Genomic DNA, 23,417 nt, shown 5'->3' with positions numbered 1-23,417 from the left:
CATCCCTATTACACAGATAAAGAAATCAAGGGATAGAAAAGTGAACTGTGTTTCTTGAGCCAAGCCAGCAAATAGCATTAGTAGTCATTCTGTCTGGTACTTGGGATATTTGATCCTTTATGATATGGTTGCATCTCAGAAAAGATTACTGGATGATACCTCTATTTCTGGTTAATCATTCTCTTCAGTGAAGGACATCATCTTCCTAACCTTCCTTGCTACCCTTAGCTCTCCTGGCTATCACTTTCACTTGCTCAATTTTGCCTTCTGCTTTCCATTTTGCTATTTACCTGTTGGAGTTATTTCTTAATTTGTTCCTCTCTGCAATACTACCATAACGCCCCCAATCCCTACTCCACACTTCAGAATTTAAACACTGCATATTCTTGCAAGGTTTTGCACTGATGTTTCCCTTAAACTCCTATCTCTGCTGTTGTGTATGCTGTGATATGCTACGCTTGGTCTTTATCACGTTGCTTGGCTGTCTTTTTTTCTTGTAGAGACTTGTGTCCTCACTCATTGGATTTCTGAGAGTTGCTTCACATAGGTCTGAGCATATTAGGTACTTCATAAAATCGATCTATGTTTTCTGATTGATTTCACTATCCTTGTGAAATTAACACTAAATTATTTCAGCAAGATTTTTAAGGATATGAACTCAAAGTATCCTGGGCTTAGTTCTATCTATTACTAACTCTTTTGTAGATACTTTTGGCACTCTTAAACCCATAAGTGCCAAGTTTCACTTCTCATAAGAACAATAATGAATTAGAGGAAGACTCCCTCTGTTTCTTGTGAATTAGAAGCTTCATTTGAGCCATTCTCTTGCATTTTATACAGCAATGTCAGTGGAGAGGAGTTGGATTGAAGAATTGTGGGTTTCTTTTCAGACTACTGTTAGAATTTAATCTGTAACTTATTTCCTAATGGTTTTCTATAGAGACTATGTAGGTATATGTGATAGTATTCCTGGTTGTCAACTTGACTACATTTAGAATTAACTACAATCCAGAAATGGAGGGCACACCTGTGATCCAGAGCTCAAGGCTGGAAGACACAGGCTTCTGACCTGGATCTTGTCATGGAGATCTTGAAGCGCAGAGGCCATGAAAAGCTTAGGCCCAGGCAAAGTAGTACATGCCTTTAATCCCAGGAGACTGGGGCAAGCAGTGTTCAAGGTCAGTCTTCTCCTGTCTGCCTTTGGAGGAAAATGTAGAACTTTCGGCTCCTCCAGCCCCATGTTTGCCTGTCATGAGGATAATAAACTGAACTTTGAACCAGTAAGCCAGTCTCAATTAAATGTTGTCCTTTATAAGATTTACTTTGATCATGGTGTCTGTGCACAGCATGGAAACCCTAACTCTGACAGTATAATGTGAAGATTAAACACAAAGGTGTTGTCCCCTATTGCATGTATGTCAAAAAATACATAGGGATAAGGGAACTTATAAAAATTTGGATGCTATCCTTTATTTCTGTTTTAGGTGAGGAAAGGGTTTTAGTAACCATGCTTTTTTTGTCTTGCTTTTTCAATATGCACAATTACATATGTAAATCATATAGCATATATTCTAGGAGTATGACTGCTCCTAGAAGATATACTTGGAAGTAATCGATTCCATTTCTAAATTTTCAAAAATATCTGAGCTCATTTCTTTAGTACATTTTAGTCTGTTACCTCAAATGCCTCATAACACAGCATCATCCTACTGATTGAATTGTGCTATCGACAAGGAGCAAACTCCAGGATGCTTTAACCACAGTTAGTTCTCAAAATTACCACCTAATTTACAGAAAGTTCATTGGTTTGATATTGCATCTCCCAGGCCACCCAAAGTTACTATTTTCAAGATTGAAAAATTATAAATATGCAGATATTGTTATGGGTAGTCTTAATTATGTAAGAAACACAATATGAGAAATCACTTATATTAAGATAATCACAAAATTCCTTTATCGTCCTTTGCTATTGTAGATGACAATAACTATTTTCTTTCATTTGAAACATTAAAGTATTTATATATAATATATGCATGTACTCACACAACAAGACATATAATAGATATAAAATATATATTATATATTCAAATTTTTTTCAAGTACTTCCCAACACCTACCATGACTTTGATTACAGAGGTTTGCGGAATCCACACAATTAAAAGACTCAACTATTCTCATGATGGTATTAAGGAAAAGAAAACAAAATCATCCTTTAAATTTCTCCATAAAAATCCCAGAGAAACTCTTTGTTAATGAAATAGGTTTTCCTCAGAGAAGATTTGTGATAGAAGAGGATTACGGAAATTTGCCATTTTTATATAAGTAACGAGCCTGTGCGGGATGTGGTGTTTTGAATCAGCTCAGCAATTTCTAATGTGCAGCCAGTAAAATGAAGAATCGAAATGAATCTCAACAACCTCAGAACTCTATTACAGATTTAAATCATTCCAGCTTACTTAACATTCGATCATGTCTATATTTTGTCTACCAGGCTATAAACCTGCAGTGATAACTCGGATTGACAGAGCCCTGGTATTTTTTTTCTTTTTACCTTCATGCAATTCAGCACTCCTTGAGCCAGTTATTTTATCTACTCTTCCTCCCTGTCTGCTTTATAGAGAGCGAATTACAATTATAATCTTCTCTCGGTTTGATAATAAATGAAATAATTTTCTTATCCATGTAATGTTTTCCACAGATATGGATAATCTAAATCTGAAAAGATATAATGTACTAAATTATTATTTTTATTCACATGATAACTGTTAAAATTGAGGAACTGTTGTATTTTTTTTAATTATTTTGTTTTCTTTTTTCTTTTTTTCTCTCAAATCATAATTAATTCACACAGGGGTTATAAACACAGAAAGGCAGGATGTGGGGGAAGGGAATGACACTGGAGTGTGGGTGTTCAGGGGGAATATAGATATCTTCAGAATCGGGTATCGGCTAGGTGAAAGTTCAGGGGACAATTCTCTATGACTCTGCCTATGACTTGCTTGTCCTTATCTAAGTTGGTATTGTCTGCCCAGGCTACCTATTTACAAGGTCTATGACTACTCAGGCTTATAAATTTCCACAAAAGCTGCCTGTTTACATTAGCTTATAGCCATCTGTTTCAATGTTTTTCCACTGAGACCCAAGACTTGGTGTTAGTATACATGTATGACAGGCCTATTGCTGATTTTAGGCCTATGGCTGATTTTAGGCCTACAGTGTGTAAGCAGGGCTGCCCCTGACATCTCCCCCCTTCTCTAAGTATAGAAGGGCTGTGGCAATTCTAAACTTGCGAAGGCGAGGATAGAGGCCTGACCTCCGGAACTGTTGTATTTTTAAAGTTTTGCCTAGTGAGTATCAGAAACTCTCCCAAGCAAAACTCATCTTCAATGACTTTGAATCTTAAGTTATTTTACATTTATGAGTTAAAACTTAATGCATTTTAATCTAATAATTTACTACTTGTACATAAAAATCACATACTTAATAGGTACTATGTGATATTTCAGCACTATGTGATGTTTCAACGAACACACATTGTGTAATATTTTATTAAGAATAAAGTATCTGTTGCCTTAAACTTTGTGCGTTTTTAATAAAGGAAACATTCAAAAATCCTTTCCCAATGTTTTGAAACATACAGTGTGTCATCATTCTCTCTATTCAGGTTACTACATTGTAACACATCAGAATTTCTTGCTCCTATACAATTTTCTATCCACTTACTACTCAATCACTGTTACTGATCCCAGATTTCTGGTAATCACTGTCCTTCTCTCAGCTTCTCTGAGATGGACCAGTTTCTATTGCACCCTGGAGTGAGAGAATGTAGTGTTTATTCTGTTTAACACAGTGATCTCTGGCTCCATCTGTGTTGCCAACATTTGTAACACTTCCTCCAAAGAGGACTTTATCCGGAATTGAACTGGAAGCCATTCATGTTATACTTTAGCAAAGGATATCTTTATTCTGTCAATTCTGCCTGTATTCTGAAAAATTCTAGTGAAGTTGAATTCAAAAGTGATGAACTTAGTTGTTTAGGAGAGAAGACTTCAAAGGTGGCATCCTATCTGTGTTTACTGCTCAGTGCTTTTAGACATATAGTTGAAGAGAGCAGAATGAAGTATAAAAAACGCACAATTTGGCAGACGAGTAACTTTAAAGTTGCAGTAAAGGCAGGTGCAGACAAAGCATTTAACAATTTGTAATTGTTAAAGAGATTACAGCTACTAAAGAGAGAACATAGAATTCATACTGGTAATTGGGGAAAAGCCTGGTTTGCAAAACCCCACCCGCTAAGAGATTTAGGATATGAATGTAAATTCATTAGATAATAGAATACTTTGCAGACAGGACTTTAGCATAACAGTCCTCTGAGAGGATTCACCCAGCAATCTGACCAAAATGGATGCAGAGACCCACAGCCAAACATTAGACGGAGCTCAGGGAGTCTTGTAGAGGAGTTGGTGGAAGGATTGAGGGACATGGAGGGGATAGGGACTCCACAAGAAGACCAACAAAGTACCCTTGGGAGTTCCCAGAGACTGAACCACCAACCAACATGGGTTTCACCCTGCACTCACCCCCTGCACTCCCACCACCTCACAGAAGATCACATGTTCATAAAACTTGTTCATCATGTGGGTTCCCCAACAACTGTAGTGGGGGCTGTCCCTCACTCTGTTTTCTGTGGATCCTGTTTCCCTAACTGGCTGTTTCCCTTTTCTGGCCTCCTTGGGAGAGGATGTGTCTAGTCTTTCAGTGAATTGATATGGGTTGGTATAGGGGGTGGCTTCTCCTTCTCAGAGGAGAAAGGGAGGAGGATTAGGGGAGGGGCTGTGTGAGGGGAAGACTGGGCAGAGATGGGGGCTGAGATCCGAATGTAAAGTAACTAAATAAATTAATGGAAAAGAAAAGAAAAAGGTTTCCGGGAGAGGTGTTTTCCAATGGTTAGGCAGGAGGATCACTAAGGCCTCTATGACTATAGTTTAAGTGAGGCAGGTTAATGGGTGTAGGTGAAAGTGTAGGTGTTACTTGGTGTAGGTCTTACATTTTTACACAAAATGCAAGCAATGATGAGGGTGGTAGAAGTATGCCTATATAGTCTAGAAAGTGACCGAAGCCAGGCAATGTGTTCCAGGGTCAGATTCTCTGCAAATAGTAATTGAAAAGCCATTGATTGAAACCGTGAAGGTGAAACTTAAGTCCCAATTGCTGTGCTAGGATAATGTAGACGCCATACAAGTGGGCCATTCAATGGGGAGGTCAGCAGGCACTCAATGGAGCTAACCAAGTGGGATCTCAGTTCCTACCGGCAACAGAGCTGCAATGGCAGCCAGGCACCAGTCGATGCTGTCAATGCCGTCGTCGTGTCGTGACGCCCTGATGATATAGCTCCTGTGTGCTCTGGTTGTTTGCTCTGCTGGATTCTGATCCTGGTTTGGTCTTAGTTTTCTTATCATACTCTGTTCCTGACTTTTAGAATGGGAATGTTAACCTGTTGTTGTGTATTAGAAGCATGCAATCTGTTGTTCTACTTTTTAAATTAAAAAAAAATTGTATATTTCCCCTAGACAAAGAGCTACAGGCAACTAATGCCTGCTGGGAGGAGAATTAGCCTCTTCCCAGGATGCTTCCTTTTTGGTTGTCTGGTACAAAGTGGGCAATCCTGAAGTCACATACACACAAACAACACAAATGGACTTAATGGGTGTACTTACAAATTTGTACGCACACACATATGTACATACATACATACATACATAATACATATGTGTGTATATAACAATAATAATCAAGGAAAAGGAAGACGTCAACTTGAGAGTTGTGGGGAGTTGGAGGAAGGGTACCTGGGAGAGCTAGAAAAAGAAAAGGGAAGTTATATAAATTTATTTCAATTAAAACCATCTTTTTACAAATTGTATATTTATTTCTCAACAATGATAAAATTTAGAGTTACAATATACAGTGGAACAAATAAAGACATTTCTCAGTGTTTACAAATATGTGGCATGTTACTCTTTGAGTTGCTGGGACAATAAATCAGTATTCCCAGAATTTTTTTTTTTTTAAAAATATGGTATTTTAAATGTGCTTCTGTGGGGCCAGGGAGCTGTGGGGGTGGGGCGGGGAGGGACAGAAGAAGTTTGGAGCAAGAATAGGATTGAGGCATGTCCCAGAAATCTTGTCCTGATGACATGAGTAGGACTGTTTCCCCACTCCCTGCCCCTGGCCTGTGTGTCCTGGGGTGCGTGTAGCTCTGTGTTCTAGTCATTGTCTCATTAGAGGAGGTCAAGTCTCCAGCAGCCAGGTTAAACTTCTTCATCCCTTATATGGTCATATCCAGTAGCCCCCGGAATTCCTCCTTGGCCCAGACCAATAAAGTATACTCACCCTGAAAGCCCCTACCCACACCCCAAATGTTTAAATAGCCTTTGTTCCTCTCATTACACTGAGCTATCTCCCAGAAGCTGCCACCTGAGAGTCTGTTCTTGCAGCTATGGAGCCTGCGGTCCTTCCACTCCTGGAAGTCCCGCCTCCCTTCCCCTCTCAGGATCCATTGGTTGCAATGGGGAAGCAGAGCCCGAATGGCAAGCTTCTAATAGTCTCCACACTCTTCGGATTGGAGTAACAAAGAGTCTTTTTAAAAAATTAAAAGATGGTAAATTCAGCAGTACTGAAGAAGAAATACAGTCTATAGAAATACTTACTGAAAATATATTTTAAAATCCAGGCTACCGAGTGCTGAGCAGCTCCTTATGTGGACACTTCCCATTTAAGGGCTTATGTAGCATTAAAATGTACTAAACCTTGAGAAAGCATCCAAAGTACGTACACAAAGTCCCTTGTATTTGTGAACTCACTGGTGAGTGTTTTGTCTTTTTAAAGTTATACTTCCTCTGTTTCTTTTTATCTTATACTATAATCACATGTGCATTTGCTTATTTATATACATGTATAACTCGTATAAGGAAGATATAAGGATCCACATATAAGGAAGAACATATAGTGTTTTTCTTTCTGACACTGGGTGACCTTTCTCAATATTACACATTCTAACTCTGTCCATCTTCTAGGAAATATTGTTATCGGACTTTTTATTTAGAACTGAATAATATTCCATATTGGAAACATGTGACCTGTTTTTTTCCTGTTATTTTTAATTAGTCTATATTCACTGTGTAGGGTCTACTTTTATATAGCCAACTTCTCTCAAGTTTATCATGTACTTTGACCATATTAACCTCTATGATTCCTCTTCACAATTTCTCTCCTCCCACCAGGCTGGTCTTATCTTCTAGTCTCCCTTCTTCTTTCATTTCACTCACACAGACACAGATACACATACTCACACATACTCACTCATACTCATACGCAGAGATACATATACTCACACAGAGACATAGAGATACACACTCACACTCATTCACTTATACACAGACATACAGAGATACATATACTTTCACTCACACAGAGACATAGACACATACATATAGACATATAGACGACATATACACACATGCACAGATATACATACTCACATGCAGAGATACATATACTCTCATTCATACAGAGACACACACAGATACATACACACACACACTCATTCACTTACACACAGATGCAGAGATCACAGGCACAGACACATGCATACTCACACAGACACATAGAGATACACACAGATACACAGATACACATACTCATACACAGAGATACATATACTTTTACTCACATAGAGACACACACAGATACACACACACAACACTCATTCACTCACATATAGACACACACACAATAGCAGAATCCTACAGCCGTCTTACATGTCCCATGTGTCCTTTTGCCCACATTCAGTACTTTCTCATCACTTAATATTACCTTTTCCTGCTCTCTTTTCTAAATATTATACTTTACACACACTCATAATATTTTTATGTACAGTCATACATACTCTGTTTCCATTTTTTTCTGATTGAGTGGCCTCACTTAATAGTGTATATTCTTTTTTTTTTTTTTTGAGACAGGGTTTCTCTGTGTAGCCCTGGCTGTCCCGGAACTCACTCTGTAGACCAGGCTAGCCTTGAACTCTCGAACTCAGAAATCCGCCTGCCTCTGCCTTCCAAGTGCTGGGATTAAAGGCATGCGCCACCACCGCCTGGCGATAGTGTACATTCTAAATTCATCAATTTTCTGTAAATTTCATTGCTTTCATAATAGATCATCAATCAACATGGATGTCCTAAGAAAAGAAACATTTTCTAAGACCCACAAATGAGAGAAAGTGTGTGTTGTCTTGTCTGTATCTGACTTTTCTTTGCTTACTGAGATGATCCACATTGCATTCATTTTCTAGTGTATAACATAATTTCATTGTCGGTTATGACTGAAGAAAACTCGTTTGTGTATATAAATTACATTTTCCTCATTCATCTGTTGATAAACATGTCGGCTGATTTCATGACTTAGCTCCTGCAATAGGTTGAGATGTGCAGCTCTCTCTGTAGTGAATTGCCGTTGAGTTCTCTGGGTATAAATCCTTGTATACTTCAGGCTGATGCTGCTTCTATTTTTAGCTTTTGAAAACATCCATAGTTATTTTCATTGTGTCTAGACCAATTTAATCCCAAGAACAGTAAAAAAAAAAAAAATCTTTTTCTCACATCCTTCCTAGCATTTAAGGAGAGTCTTTGAGATAGATTAAATGGATTTTGCATCAGAAAATACATAGAAACAAACACTTGGGTGTTACAATTTACAGAGATGTGCTGGGTTGTCAACTTAAAAAGAAGTGGAATTTTTGATCACCATCTTGGTTGGACTAAGAAATACTTCCGGCGTTAATGAAGCATACCTTCAACTGTGTTGCTGAGGGTGTTTTCAGAAAGACCTGCCTCTAATGTGGGCAGCAGCATCCCTAGAGGCGAGGAGCGCAAATGCACCAAGAAGAACAAGAGGAAAAAGAAACTTGTGCACAAGTGTTTTGTTGTTTTCTTTCCTGATCTGCCAAGATGAGAGCAGCCGCTCACAGACTGCCATGCCTTAGCTTTATAATCGACTCTCTTCCTTTGAATAGTTGGTGAGAGTAACACTCCCCTAAGTTACTTCCTGTCAGGAATTTGGTTACAGCAGTGAGAAAAATGATCCAAGTATACAATACTAAATATAGAATCACCCAGCAACAGCATGAAGGAATGAGTGCATACATCTCCATTATATATTACCTCCAGTCTGGCTACTAGAAGATCTTAAGCTAATGAATGTTTTTCATAGTTAAGTAGGCTTATTACTGAAAATGACCGAGGACAGTATATTTAGGAGCTTTCCTGATTGCCCCAAAGGTTCACTGAAATTCTGTATAGCTGAAACCAACAGGTCTGCACCTGCTTTAAAAACAAAATTGTTTCTCATAAGGTGGCTATTTATTTATTTAATATCATACTATATGAGTTTCTGAAAAACAGTTTCTACTAGAAGGAGTTTCTTATTCTTCTCTCACTAGCTGCATGTGTCCTTCATACTTTGTTGACAGGTCTAAAGTCTTGATTATTAATAACCCAGTAAAGCTTTGTTCCATGTTTCTCTTCATTTCCTTTTTTAAACTTTAGAGGTGATCCCAGTGTTCTTGGAGAAATGCTCGAGAATGAAGCGTGGCATCTAGAGATACAAACAACTGAGTAGATATTGGACAGAAGGACCCATATTCATGAAAACAAAAACAGTTCTTAGTTTGGATTTCGTTAAGTGGAAATGAGTGATGTGAATATAAAAAAAAAACCAATCAGTCAAAAAGACGAACAAGAACAACAAAACCCCCAACCGAACTGTGTTTTCTGTTGTTCTAGTGAGCAGAGACATGCCGTCTGAATCAACAAGCTCCTTCGTTACTCAGGAATGTTCTTCCTGTTAGAAATTACCATAGAGGCAAAAAAGTTCTTCTTGTCTAGTATTGTCACATAGACAATAGAGGTGACTGCTAAAGATGCCTAATGATATGCTGCCTTTCTCTAGAAGTGGAATGCACGGACATTTTAATGTCACAAAATTTTAACCATAGGCCTTTTATCTTTGGACAGTTTATTTAAGAATTACTATTTAATTTTTAAAAGCGTATATATGTGTCTGTATCTCTCTGTCACTGTCTCTCTGTCTCTCTCTGTGTCTCTGTCTGTCTGTCTGCCTGTCTCTCTTTCTCTCTCTCTCTCTCTGTGTGTGTGTGTGTGTGTTTGTGTGTGTGTACATTCATGTTGGTGCCTTCAGAAAACAGAGGAGGGCATCAAACTTCCTGTACCTATAGTTAAGAGCAGTTTTGAGCCACTCAACATATGTGCTGGGAACTGAATTCCAATAAAGAACATCAAATGCTCTTAACCTCTGAGCTGTCTCTCCAGCCACACCCATCCTTGGCTTTTAATGTGGATTTTAAGGATCTAAACTGAGCATCCTCAGACTTGCAAGTAACTTAGTTTACTTGCTGAACCATATCCCTGGGCCTTTTTTAGGTAAAAATATTTTGTTTTTGATAAATAATTTAGAAATACATACTACATGTAAGTCCTAATTTAATCATAATAGACATAATAAATAACATTTGTATGTTTATTAATGTGTTGGGCATTGTCCTAAGGACAACAATTTTCTTTAACTAAGTTCATTCTGATAGCATTTCTGTTGTGAAGGCAATTATTAGATCGGTTTAACGAATGAGCTTATTGATGTACTTAGAGTCTAAGCAGCAAAGCCAGGCCTTAACAACTTTCAGAGTCCAAATACTTGTCTATCTTGATGAGCCTTGAAATAACACTAGAGTCTTCGTTAGTCATTTGGAAAGCATATAATGTCACCCTAAACCTTTACACCTTTCTATAGAAACATTTGGAAAAGAAATTACAGATGGTGTACTTCTGTGGCTACAAAGATTTTTATAGACAAGTTATATACGACCAGCAAGTAAGTGATAAAGAGAAAAACGACTAGAAAAGCTTGAGATATTTTTTTACCCGTACCCCTGGCATCAGTTTATCATAATCGTCTCAAACCTGCATTGTACATTGATTTTTAAAAGTAATTTTCCTCACATTCTCATAGGGGACTTAAGCAAATGAAATTTCACACTTGCAATTTCACTTGCAAGGGGATATTTATGGAAACTTTTAAGAGTGGCAATGTAAAAATATTTTTTTCAGCTCCTCTGGGGAAGGCAATGGAGGTGCTGTTACATTCTGAAATCTTTTAAGAGTCCCTAAAAGGCTAGCAGAAAGCTCTCCATTTCCCACTGGTGATAGCATGTTGTACTTCTGACTTCCAAACTGTCTTTCAGTTACATAAGTGATGTGTTATATAGTTATCCAGTTTTCTGTATCATTCCCATCAGAAAAAAAAATCTCTAGGAAATTTAAAATAAAACAAATCTCTGTTGTATATATTCACTATATTCTAGTATGGTAGAATAGAGGCCTGAGAAAACTACTCCAAATTAACATACAGTATTAATTATCCTTTTCCATACCCCCTCCTCTACCCTATCCTCCTGCTGCTACCAGTTTGTATGCTCACCAATAGTCAATAATTGTTCCTTGTTTCTGTGTCCTCAACATTGTCATTTGTTTTATATTCTTAGTCATAAAATCTAGATAAGCTCCTAAGGTAGATTAAGTTTGCAGTTAAGGACTTTGAGCATTAAAGATATTCTTGGCTATTCCCATTTTTTCCCCTTTGAGAGCTCTCTGTTTAGTTCCATGGCCTAAGTTTTAATTGTTTGCTTCCACTGTGTTTATGGTGCTCTGTGGATGATCCGTAAAGGGTCATGTAGTTCCTGCATAGAGCTTTTGGAGCAAGCTCTCTTCACTCAGCTTGCTAGCTCACACTTATCCTGGATAATATATTCCCTTAAAAAATTGTCTTTATTTCTATTTCTAGCTACATGCTTGCCCAATTCATTGCCCTTGGACATAAGAGCCTGAATTATTTCAACAAGTTTCCTGAGACACTCCGGCAGGTGCCCTACAGACTCAGATCGCTGCCTATAATACCATCTACACAGGGTATTTCTGATGAACTTTTAATTATAAGGAGAAAACAATTGCTAGATGCATCACACGTAATTAGATCACTGACTACTCTCTCTCCACACCTGGAGAGAGTTCCTATTTATATCCAAATCTTTGCTGCAACTTTTTACAAGATTTTAAGCTTTTCCTTCTCAAAGCTCAGTTTAGTTAAGAACACTCCCTGCAAAGAACTGAGGAAAGCCCACACTGGGTCAGAGTGCAGCTTCCACTGTGCTTTGCCCTACAAAGCCGAAGAATGAGCGCCAAATGGAGACTTACTGGGTTCAGGGCTGACTCCCTCTTACTCATGTTTTTAAGTGGCCCAGCTGCCCAACAGGGCATGCATTCTACCCTGAGGGAACTGGCAATCTGAAGGAAAAGAGGAGCAGGCTGGTTCCTTTGGTGTTTCTAATTAGGGAGAAAACATACTTACAAAACAACCCTAGTCAATGACAAGATTAAATGCTGATTCACATAGAGACTCAGCTAAATTAGCAAATGGCTGGAGGCTGCTTAGAATTTTTCTTTGTAAGAAGAAAATGATTTCTTTGACAAGAATTGACCATGTTTTCAAATAGAACCAAAAATAAATGGCATAATCTATAATGATAAACAAGCTCTCAAGGTGCCAGATATGTTTTTTAGCGAGAATTTAAATAACTATGTAAGATTCAAACTTATTCTAATGATAGTAAGATAAAAAGAAGCTTTTATGTTAATAAGAAGGCTTAGCTAAGGTCAAAGGGTAAAGCTTTTTAAAGATCCTGAAGAGTCGCACATAAATGGATGAGGTATTATTTAAAGGCTCTTTTAAGATTTCTCATGTACTCTCTGGCAGACAAGAAAAAACTCAAAGCGTGTTCAAGAGTTTGCTATCAAACGCACTGTGCAGCCCCCTTTTCCCATTTTAATGTACTATCGGTCTATGGCCTCGTATTTTGATGCTAATTCCACCTTTCTGGGAGGGGCTGCAGACAAGAGTGAATCAGTATACAGGTGACTTTGTGAACCTTCTGCCCACCTTAATTTGTAAAATAAAGGCTAGAGCTGGTGATTGGGCGGTAGAAGGGGAGGTAGATGGAAAAAAGTTTGGGAGCGGGAGAAGGAGGAAGGAGAAGAGAGGAGACAACATGTTCGCGGATGTCCGGATGTCCAAGTCTCTCTAGCAGTCTAGGGTAGTTATTCATATCATGGTTAGTTAATTGGGTTAACAATTCTAATTGAGTGGCACCTTGTGTATTGAGTATTTGCTGATATATAAATCTATTTGGTTAATCTTAAACATTAAGAGTCTTATTTCTACCGGGTACCACAAGGATGGTGGTTATTGTCTGGAGTTAAGCAGAGTATTATGAGGATGGTGGAGCTGGCCCAGGGCCCAGGCATAGAGCTATGGACTCCACGGAGCTGACCAGTGGCGACAACAGCCATGCCAATGTCTGGTGGGTCCCAGGCTGGTGCCTCTGGCCAGTGCCGCCTTTAGTGAGGGAACATGGCGGCGGCCTGGAGCTAGCTGGTCATGTAGCTGCAGCTGCTTTTTCGAATACCTCCCGCCACAATATAATGGCAGCCATGCTCAGCTCTAACATTGAGCCGAGTGTTGAAAGAAGATCATCTAGTTCTGCAGAACCAAGTGCTTCCTTTTTGAGCTTTCTGCTGCCTGGAGACACACTCACCCCTGAAGCTTACAAATGTTGGCATACGAACGTGTACTCATCTTTAGGGGGAAGAGATTCTATGGTATAGCCTTTAATTTCCCTTTATTTTTCAGTGTTGGGTATGGGGATGAAGCTAAAGCACCACCATGCATTCATGTTACAAAAGACCAGCCTCACTTTCTGACAACAAATAAGAACAGCAGTCCCACTCTATTGGGTGACTTGCGCATAGGATTCCTTCAGTTCATGAACTGCGTTAATGTTTCTCAAGCCTAATATCCGCAGGTTTTTAATGACATCTTCAACTTGGTGTATGTTCCTATTCTTACTTCTAAAAATTCCAAATAATATTTTGAAGTTTGATTTTTAATTGTTTCCTCACTTTTGGGGCACTTCCTTAGTCAATTCCAACAATCAGAGCATGCACTGATTCTTTAAAGCCCACTGACTTGGAACAATACGCAAGCCGACAAAAGTACAACCTAGATTTTGATCTGGCATTGATTGTAAAATACATCCTAAGTGGGTCCTTTAACAAAACCTCCTCGAACCTAGCTCTACCAATGTTGCAAACATGTAAAGGGGGCATTTTACATTAATGGATTAGCAGTGCAGTCATAGATGCTATCTTCCTTTTGCTTTGATGGCTGGGTATACTGTTATTCCACCTGTGACCCTGTCCTTCAGTGGTTCTCTTACAGGAGGCAGCAGCAACCGTGGGTGCCTGACTAGACCTGCCAGAGTCTGCAAATTGGTTTCCCATCTTAGATGTCATTCTTCTGAGGCCTAAAACTGCCAAAGCTTTAGAGAAAGAGAGATTTAAAGAAAGAATAACACAAGTGGGGACTGACGTGTGTGTGTGTGTGTGTGTGTGTGTGTGTGTGTGTTGTGGGGTGAAGGCACGCTTCTAACAAGGAAGGGAGAAACCGGAAGTTAGTACTACAGAGAAAGGGGTATCTTTTTTTTTTCCTGTGGGACATTTGAGTGGTTTATTTGAACTTGTCCTCACACTTTCCATCTTTTACAGTTCCCTTCAGTTCTTGATTTAAGCAGGAACATGCACATTCTCACATGTAATTCATCCTGGGTAATTGGCAATACTTGCTACTGCAAACTACTGAGCAGATGAGTAATGGGAGATTTTCATCCTGAAAAGCTCCTACTTATAAAGTATATTGTATAAAGTATATTTATATGAAGTACATGACATGTTATTAAAATAAGGCAATTTTTGTATATTCTTTAGAAAATTAATCTAATAGTCACCACCATCGGGAGAACTATTTCAAGTAGAAGTTGGTTTGCTGTAAGTGACTGGGTTTGAAATGTTTCAGGCCAAAATCCCTGCCCCTACCCCACTTCCCACAGCCTCTTAGCACGCCTGAAAATATGAAGAAGCCAAATGGTTTAATTTGATTTCTTTTTCTGAACCACTGTTTGATCACATCTAAAATTTAATGTATACTTACTTTCCCACTGTTGATTTCCCATGGTGTACTGAGTTCATGTTAAATTTCCTTAACATATTCTTTACGCCATTCAAACCTGCAGCCTAGTCATAATCATTCATGTTATTTCTTTTCTGCAACCTCTGTGTGTGCCCACAGCTAAGAGCATCATTGCCACCAGGCACAAGGCTTCCTGTGACTTCACACTTATCACTCATTATTTAATTTGAACACCTAAAGTGTATATTTCTAAAAAAAAACTTTTAGATTGGATAACAGTGCATAAAATACTTTCCCCAACTCTGTATCAGATAGCATTTCACATGAAGTAGAGAAAGGAAAATCTTGACATGTGTTAAGTGGGTTGTGGTGCTGTTTTAATATTTACTCTGGACTGAAAATGATACAGTTGAAATATTAGTGACTTACACAAAGCCAGGTTGTTAACCCATTTATTGTAGCTAGCCAAGGGGCAGGAATACAGATGTACAACAGTTTAGATCTTTGAATTTAAGAGTGATTAAAATCTCTTTTTGAGAAAATAAACAAGTGATATTAAACAGTATTAGTTATAGTATCAAAAAACTGCACAACTTGTGTTTGAATCACTGAGTTGCCCAGATGTATATTGTTACTCAGTTCCAGGTAAACAAAGAAAGAGTCTAACCAAATCGGCCATTTCCTCTGAACCTAGCACACATCACATGATGATGACTCTCAAAGGCAAATGAGAAGATGAGTCATATTCATGGTACAGACAGGCAAACTGAGATGCTCCTCCCGAGTAACATCGACTACTAAGATTAACCACAGACGAAATAGTAGGGAGATTTTCCACGCTTATTTTAGTCTGAACGAACCTATTTAAAGGTCCTATTTGCTTCTCCATGTAATTTAGCATTAGCTAACATATCCTAGTGTTTCTCTCTACCCTAGACTCCGAGAAATAACCCTTTTAAAATAAGAAACTCACAAATGATTGACTGTTGTTACACAAATACTGACAAGCTTGCCTGTTTTCCCTGTCATCACCCAGTGGTTGCTCTAAGATGGAAGTTATGGGATAGAAGTAAAGACTGTAGAAATACTGTTGCTTCATAGCAGGCTGTGATGGGATACAAAGGATCAATACTTCTATACAAAACATACTTGAGTATCTCATTTGAATTTGATTAACGGGAACCAAATTAACATCTGCACTAGAACAGATTTGCTAATACATCAATGACACAGGAAATATCTTAAGGGACTGCCAAGTTCTGTGGCATATAATCAATTAGTAGACACCCAGCAGGCATTGCCCTTCAGCTGGTTCTAAGAGTGTCCTGATAGCGATGGGGAGAGAACATGCTTCCTGTCCTTGGTTTAATATCCTAACCCTGAAGGAGCATTCCTTCAGCATTATACAACAAAGGGAAACTTCATTGTATTAAATATAAGAAACAATAAGAACTTCATGTGATGATTGCATTACTTCTCTTAAGACAAGATTACACGAAGGAAATTCTTGGGAAATTAGCTAGAGTTGAATGAGAAAAAAATACAAATTACCTTTGAAAATATGGCAGCCCTTGCTGTTAGGGGAGAAAATGTACAGGGATCACTTATGAGAGAGTTTTAAGTTAGGAAGAGCGAGCTGAGTTAATTTCAGATAGAAGGAACAGGAACAAGTTGAGATCTATAAATGTTTTATGCAAAAATTTTGTTTCACCTGATTTGTATGTAAGTCATGGAAACTGAATGGAGCTTTTTTCTCCTATGAAAGCTGGAGGCAGATTTGGCTTAAAGCCTAGAAGAATAGACTGTTGGGGTGCGCTCTCTCAGATCCTTCTCAGGAAGGGGCTTTTTTTCTGTTTGTGTCGTGGAAATATCATCTTCTTTCTGTCATTCCCAGTGTCTAAATGACAAGGGCTATTTCAATTTTTTTGCTAGTATTGCTGAATAATTCAAATCACTGTTAAACTTCATAATATCATCTCTGCCAGATATATCTAAATTCAATGTACCACGAGTGCCTGCTGCCCACAGAGACCAAAGAGAGCGTCAGGTCTTCTGGACTAATATTAAGGATTAAACTACTGAAGTACAAATTGGGTATATTGACTTAATTCTAATCAGTGAGGCATTAATTATATAAACTGGAGCTATATTTACAAAATTACAGTGTAAAGTAATTTTCCAGAAAGAAACCACACATACACTGAATGTTTTGCAGAGCAGGTTGACTCATTGCAACATCAGAGAAGTTGCAGGCCTAAACCAAATGACTTGAGTTATCTTTCCCAGTAATTCTTTATTGTCCACATTGTGTGTGACTTAATATTCTTGCACTTCAATAAATCCTTCTTGTATGTAAAACAGACTCTCTACCAACCTAAAAGCTAAGAACACTGTTGGATAACATGTGAGGTTTGTAGTAGTCCCTCCACTTTGATGTAACAGCCTATCTATGCTGTGATGCCTTTAAAAAGTATCCTTATTTATAGTTTTCTTTGCTTTGTTACTATAAAAGTTCATAAAGGGGTAGACAGATTGCTTATACATTCAAGATACTTGCTGCTCCTGCCGAGGATCTGGGTTCAATTCTCAGCACCCACATGGCACTCACAACCCTCTGCAACTCCAGTTCCAGAAGACCTGACAATTTCTTTGGTCTCTGTTGGCAACAGGCACTTGTGGTGCATTGACATACATGCAGAAAAAGCACTCATATTCATAAAATAAAAAGAAATAAATCTTGAGAAAAACCTTCACTAAATGACTGCTTCGCTGAAACATGGAATTTGGGCATCCTAAGTATGTGGTCCTGGGCCATGGTCACTCATCTTTGTTTCCATTTTAAACCATTTCTGTTTGCGGTGAGGGCTGTGTTGTCTACATCACCAGTAATTAGTTCTGAGAGCTTAGTTGATGTACATTTCCTCCTTTGCTTTGGCAACGACAGTAAGAGTTCTCCAGCCCATTCTCACCAATATGTTTCTCAAGAGATAAACGGGGCAGAACATCATCAGAACTAAAATTCCTAATCTTAACTTACATCATTTTTGTTTCTACTTTTATCACTAGTACTGTGAGCCATAAATTCTCTATCCACAGCATTAAAGAACAACACTAAAGTAAAGGACATGAAAGCACATTTACTGTTAGTTGATTTTTAGATATTAAGGCAAGAGGGAAAAATCAGAGTAATTGCAAGAGTAGTTGGCATGATGTTAAGAGAAAGCAAATAAATGCACATCTTGGGACTTTTGAAAAATTAGAATTTCCAGTCGTGCCAAGTATCCCATTACCCTGTTGAGTGGGCAAGCTCTCTTGGATACATTACCACACTAGCATAATTTATACAATACTATTACTTATGATAAATACACAAGAATTTTTATTAAAGATATCAGAAGTCAACATTCACATAAGTGCAAAATAGGTCTGCATAATTTAGGTATAGTGTGGGAGAAGCTCCAGATTTCACTGAATGATGGGAAACAAAGATTTGTGAAAGACAGTTCCCTGAATAACTCACAAAAGAGCTTACTAAATCCTGAGATTGCAGTTCAGAATGTTAGATATATTTTTCCCTTTTTCTCATTATTTTGGTCAGATTACTATTGAAAGGAAGGGGTCAATATTAATTTTCTATCTCAAAAATTTCTTCCAATTTTTTTTTTTTTGGTTGCTGGCTTTTTTTCCAAATCATTTTCCTTTAGCGAAATAGAACTTTAGTTAAATCTCTATAGACTTGCCCAATTACACTTTCTGTCAGCATACTTAGTTTTTCAATTCTCTTTTGTGGTCCATTCCAAGTGGCAAGATGGGTCTGGTGATTGCTTATGTAAACCCTATGCTGAGGGGGCACTTGGGGTACCAATCGCTTTACCCCCTTTGATTCTGTTTCCATAGAACTAGATATTACAAATGTGCAGGATATATTGCAAAGAGTCATTTCCATTTCTTCTCAACATCTTTTAGAAGTTTTCATTTTTGTATTATTCTTCCATCAACTGTGAAAGGAGTTCTATTGGTTCATGTGGTGGTAGGTGGTAGAGATGTGTACTTGGGGTACCTACCAGCAGGAATCCTGGGGGGCAGAGAGCCTCCTGCAGTCACTGGATGTGGCGCTTGGATGCCATTTAAAAACCCAGCCCTTAGGAAGCTGGGGCAGAAGGCTTCCACCCCAATCGCCGGGAAGGATCCTTGGAAAAGATAAAAATTGACGTCAAACAAAGTCTTACTCATGGGAAAGTTATTTGCATTCGATTAAACCTCAAATCAATAACTACAATAAACTTCACAAGAAAGTTATGAAATTAACGGATTGGGCTATAGTTTTTTTTTTTTCCCCATAGATTTATAACATCATTCTATTCTTGAGAAGAAAGCTCTTCTTGCTAGTTATATCACCCTGTTGAGTGCTATAGTAAAATCTCCCTCTCTCTCTTCCCTTCTCACACCTGCCCCCTCTCCTTCTCCCCCCTCTCTTTTCCCTCTCTCTCCTTATCCCTCCTCCCCTCCCCCATCACTCTCTGCTCCCCCACTTTCTCTCCCTTCCTTCTTCCCTCTCTTCCTCCTTCTCTCCTCTCTTTTGAGACAGAGTCTTACTATGCTACCTGGTCTGGCCTGGAACTCTCTATGTCGATCAGGTTGGCCTCAAACACATAGATACTCACCTGTCTCTGTCTCTCCAGTACTGGTATTAAAGTTATGCACAACTACATTTAGCTCAAAGTTTCTAAATCTATATTCAGTTCTAAGAGTCAGGCTATGAAGTGACGAGGCAGACAGGAATGTCAGTCACTGATATCATCTGCATTTTCCACAACTGCATGAATGATAAATATGCAGAAAATTGTGCCAATAACATCTGAAAGCTATGTTGTGTCAAAATTCAACAGTTCTTTGCTCTGTAGGTATCAATACCATTGACTAAAATAAGCATAGCATTTTATATTTATGCATATTTAAAAATACTTATAAAACAGTAAACATACACCACTGTTCTTAATTCTTCACACATGTTTGTTAGGGACATGATGAGAGTTTACAAAGGCAGAACCATTTTCCTTTATCTTTTTATGAAGTAAAACAACAGTAAAATGTTTGGAAAATTACTGCTCAAATTACATAATGAGTCTCTGAACAGAAGGATATTAGTGAAGAAAAGCACTTTCATCAAGGACCAGTGTTCCTCAAACTAACAAACTGAGGTCTAGAAATGTGAAGTGATGTCACAGTGTTGACCAAGGACAAACTCCACTGTGGAGTGGAAATAAAGAACAACAACAAAAAATCCCTACTTGAGAGATTGCTATCCTTTGTATATGAGTTGGAAAATTACATGCTAAATTAAAACATTAAAAATTGGTACCTCAATGACTTGAAGACAATATAAACACTCTGAAGAAAATTTGATGTTCACTAAATATTAGTGAGTGGACAACTCTGGTAATCCAGATGGGCAATCTAAAGTGAAATTCTAGTTGATCACAGGAGGCACAGTTCACTGAGGGCATCTATCTCATTTATGCCTCTAGAAAGCCTATTAGGGTAAGGAATTGTGGTGTCCGAGAGGTAGAGTCTTCCCATGCTCTGGTTTAGAAAGTCCCATATTTGTGAAGAGATTTTATTCTGTCTTGTGGTTTGAGTATAAAGTATTTTTCACAGACCTTTGTCCTTGGACACTACTAGGCCACCAGCTAGTTAGTGATGTTTTAGAAAATTGTGGAACACTTTAAAGAAAGAGTTTTGCTTGAAGAAGTGAATCACAGTGGGGGAGCCCAGAGACTGAAGTTTGGCCTCAGCTCCTGTCTACAGTCTACACTGCAGAAGTACTGTGATTAGCTCCTTTATACCATTACAGCTGTGCTCCTTCTTCAACCAGAAGGGGCTATATCTCCTCAAACTATAAGGCAAAATCAACTTCTTTCTTTCTTTTCTCTCAGGCATTTGGTCACATCAGAAAGACAAGTAGTCACTAATACTGTTTTCAACACAGAATCTTTACCAAAAATAAGTTAAAGTTGGAAGCATCTCTGAACTTGTGTCTGATCTAATAGCAAAGCTGAAGTGCTTTCAACATTAAGAAAGACATGTGTCACACATACCCAGGAGGAGACCAGAGAGTGTTCAGTCAAAACTTCAAAGAGCAGTGAAAGACATTCATTTCTTCTTGTGACTGCATGGAGCATTCATCACTGATGACAAATAGCTCCTGTTTAAGTTCTTCTCCTATAGAAGGCATTTTTTATATTGCAGTGTTTTCTGCATAGTGTTTTCTGGAAAACACTAGTCACTAATGTTGGCATTTCACTGAATGCCAGGTGGATGTAATCTTACGTATTTGCATAGCATTCTTATTTAAAGTCACAAAAGAAATGGTACTGCTATAATGGAAAAAATAATGGCAAGAAATACAGATTCTATTATATACTATGACAACTAAAGTGGCATAGGTTTTATGAGTATATTAAAACTAAAAGTTTAGCTGACAATGATTTATTAAAACCAAGTAATAGAAATATTGGTTCAAGTATATTCGATCGTAGGGAAAAGAGTAACTTAGTCACACAGAACAATGAATAAAAAGATATAAATGAAATGACCATGAAAACAACTTAAAGCGAAGCTATTCTATTCAGAGCAGTGTCTCTGAGTAATTTAAATATGGTGCACATTTCTAGATGTTGACTTGTATTTACTATTTTTGAGAACACCATAAAAACTACCAATTTAGGAAAGAAGCTCATTATTTTAACTCCTTGGAAAGACCTAAATACAAATACTACTTTATTGCTCCGATTACACTGATTACTGTGTGCTATTGTGACAGCTGTCATACCTAATAGCAGTTTTCCTTCCCCTAGACTTACTGCACCTTTCATGATGGCTTTGTTATGTTTCTTTACTGTAGTTAAAAAAGTCTTTTATTCATTGTAGTGTCTGTTTCTTAAAGAAATGTCACTTTAAAAAAAGCTAATAGAACTCCGTAAAAGTTCTGTGCATGGATACACATTCAGCTGATATCAGGCATTATGTGATAATTGTATCATTTTCTTCATTCATAGGGAATCAAATTTTCAGAATTGTTATGGGTTGAATACAAAATTTCCCTCCATTTATTTGTTTTCACTGGTTTGTTCCCCAGTAGGTGGAGTTATTAGGGAACTTTCTAGAAACTTTGAAAGGCGACACTTAGCTGGAAGAATTAAATCACTTGGAATAGGTCTTTGGGAAGAATATCTTACTCTTAGACCTTTGTTGCCTTTCTCTTTCTGTTCCCTACACACTAAGAGATAAAGAATAGATAGCTTCTACCATATGCCCACTAACATGACATTCTGTCTGAGCACATGGAGCTAGGATGAAATTTTTAAGCACAAATAAATTATTCCTGTTTTTAAGTTGTTTTCCTTGAGTATTTCACAGCCACAGTAGAAGTAACTAACACAGGTGAGTTGATATAAGATGATCTTTAACAGGTTCAGTCAATTGGTCCAGTTGTTCCCTTCAAGTTTCGTTTTTTAACTGTGAAACATATCAATAATTTATTCTGTATTGGAAGTCACAATGTCTATATCTATAGCATGAGAGTTGTCAATTTCTTTAAATTTCAGTTTTACTTACAGTAGAAGAGTAAATATTAAATATTTATAGCATGAATACTTGTATTTCTGGCTTGATAGTTTCTTGAATCTTTCACTAGAACAGTGGCTCTAAGGTTTAGTGGTTCTAGTACACTTAGAACATCATAAATTAGGATGAAGGAAGTCATCATAGGTGCTTAATAGTTAGAGGGTTGGAGGCTCTTGCAATATATAATGTACTAATATCAAAAGGAAAACGCTGTCTGCATATACTAGTAGCACTCACTTAAATAAAGTAAGATTACTGTAGAAGAGGCAAAGAAAGATTTTAAGAGTCAGGGGACCAGGATGTTTGTTGCCAGAGAATGTCTTCTATATATGACAGGGAAGCTATACCCAAGAAACCTCAAAAAGTACAATACCTAAATTAGATCTGCGTAATGACATCACTGGTTGACATGCTCACATGGAAGGGGAAAGCTCAAAGAATGCCACTCCTAGATGAAGAGCTAAAGTTTTTGTTTGTGGAGGAGTAAGACATTCTTCTCCAAGAGCAGACTTTCTAATAAGCTATGGATCCCAAGTGGTCAGCCTGAAGACACATGCATTACTACTAAATGGACTCTGGACTCTCTCTCTTTCTCTTTCTCTCTCTCTCTCTCTCTCTCTCTCTCTCTCTCTCTCTCTCTCTCT

General features: G+C 38.0%; 1 protein-coding gene across 1 annotated transcript in view; it reads right to left on the bottom strand.

The window, feature by feature from the left end:
- Epha6 (EPH receptor A6) overlaps positions 1 to 23,417 on the bottom strand; it is a 900,945-nt gene that overhangs the window by 133,690 nt on the left and 743,838 nt on the right. The window contains exon 12 of the mRNA XM_028760223.1: positions 19,212 to 19,337. Coding sequence (XP_028616056.1) covers positions 19,212 to 19,337 — 126 coding nt within the window. The remainder of the gene's footprint in view (positions 1 to 19,211; positions 19,338 to 23,417) is intronic.

The sequence above is a fragment of the Grammomys surdaster genome, unplaced genomic scaffold (assembly GCF_004785775.1).
Source record: "Grammomys surdaster isolate TR1022 unplaced genomic scaffold, NIH_TR_1.0 126398, whole genome shotgun sequence".
NCBI classification, from domain to species: Eukaryota; Metazoa; Chordata; class Mammalia; order Rodentia; family Muridae; genus Grammomys; species Grammomys surdaster.
This window is presented reverse-complemented; position numbering and strand designations above follow the sequence as displayed.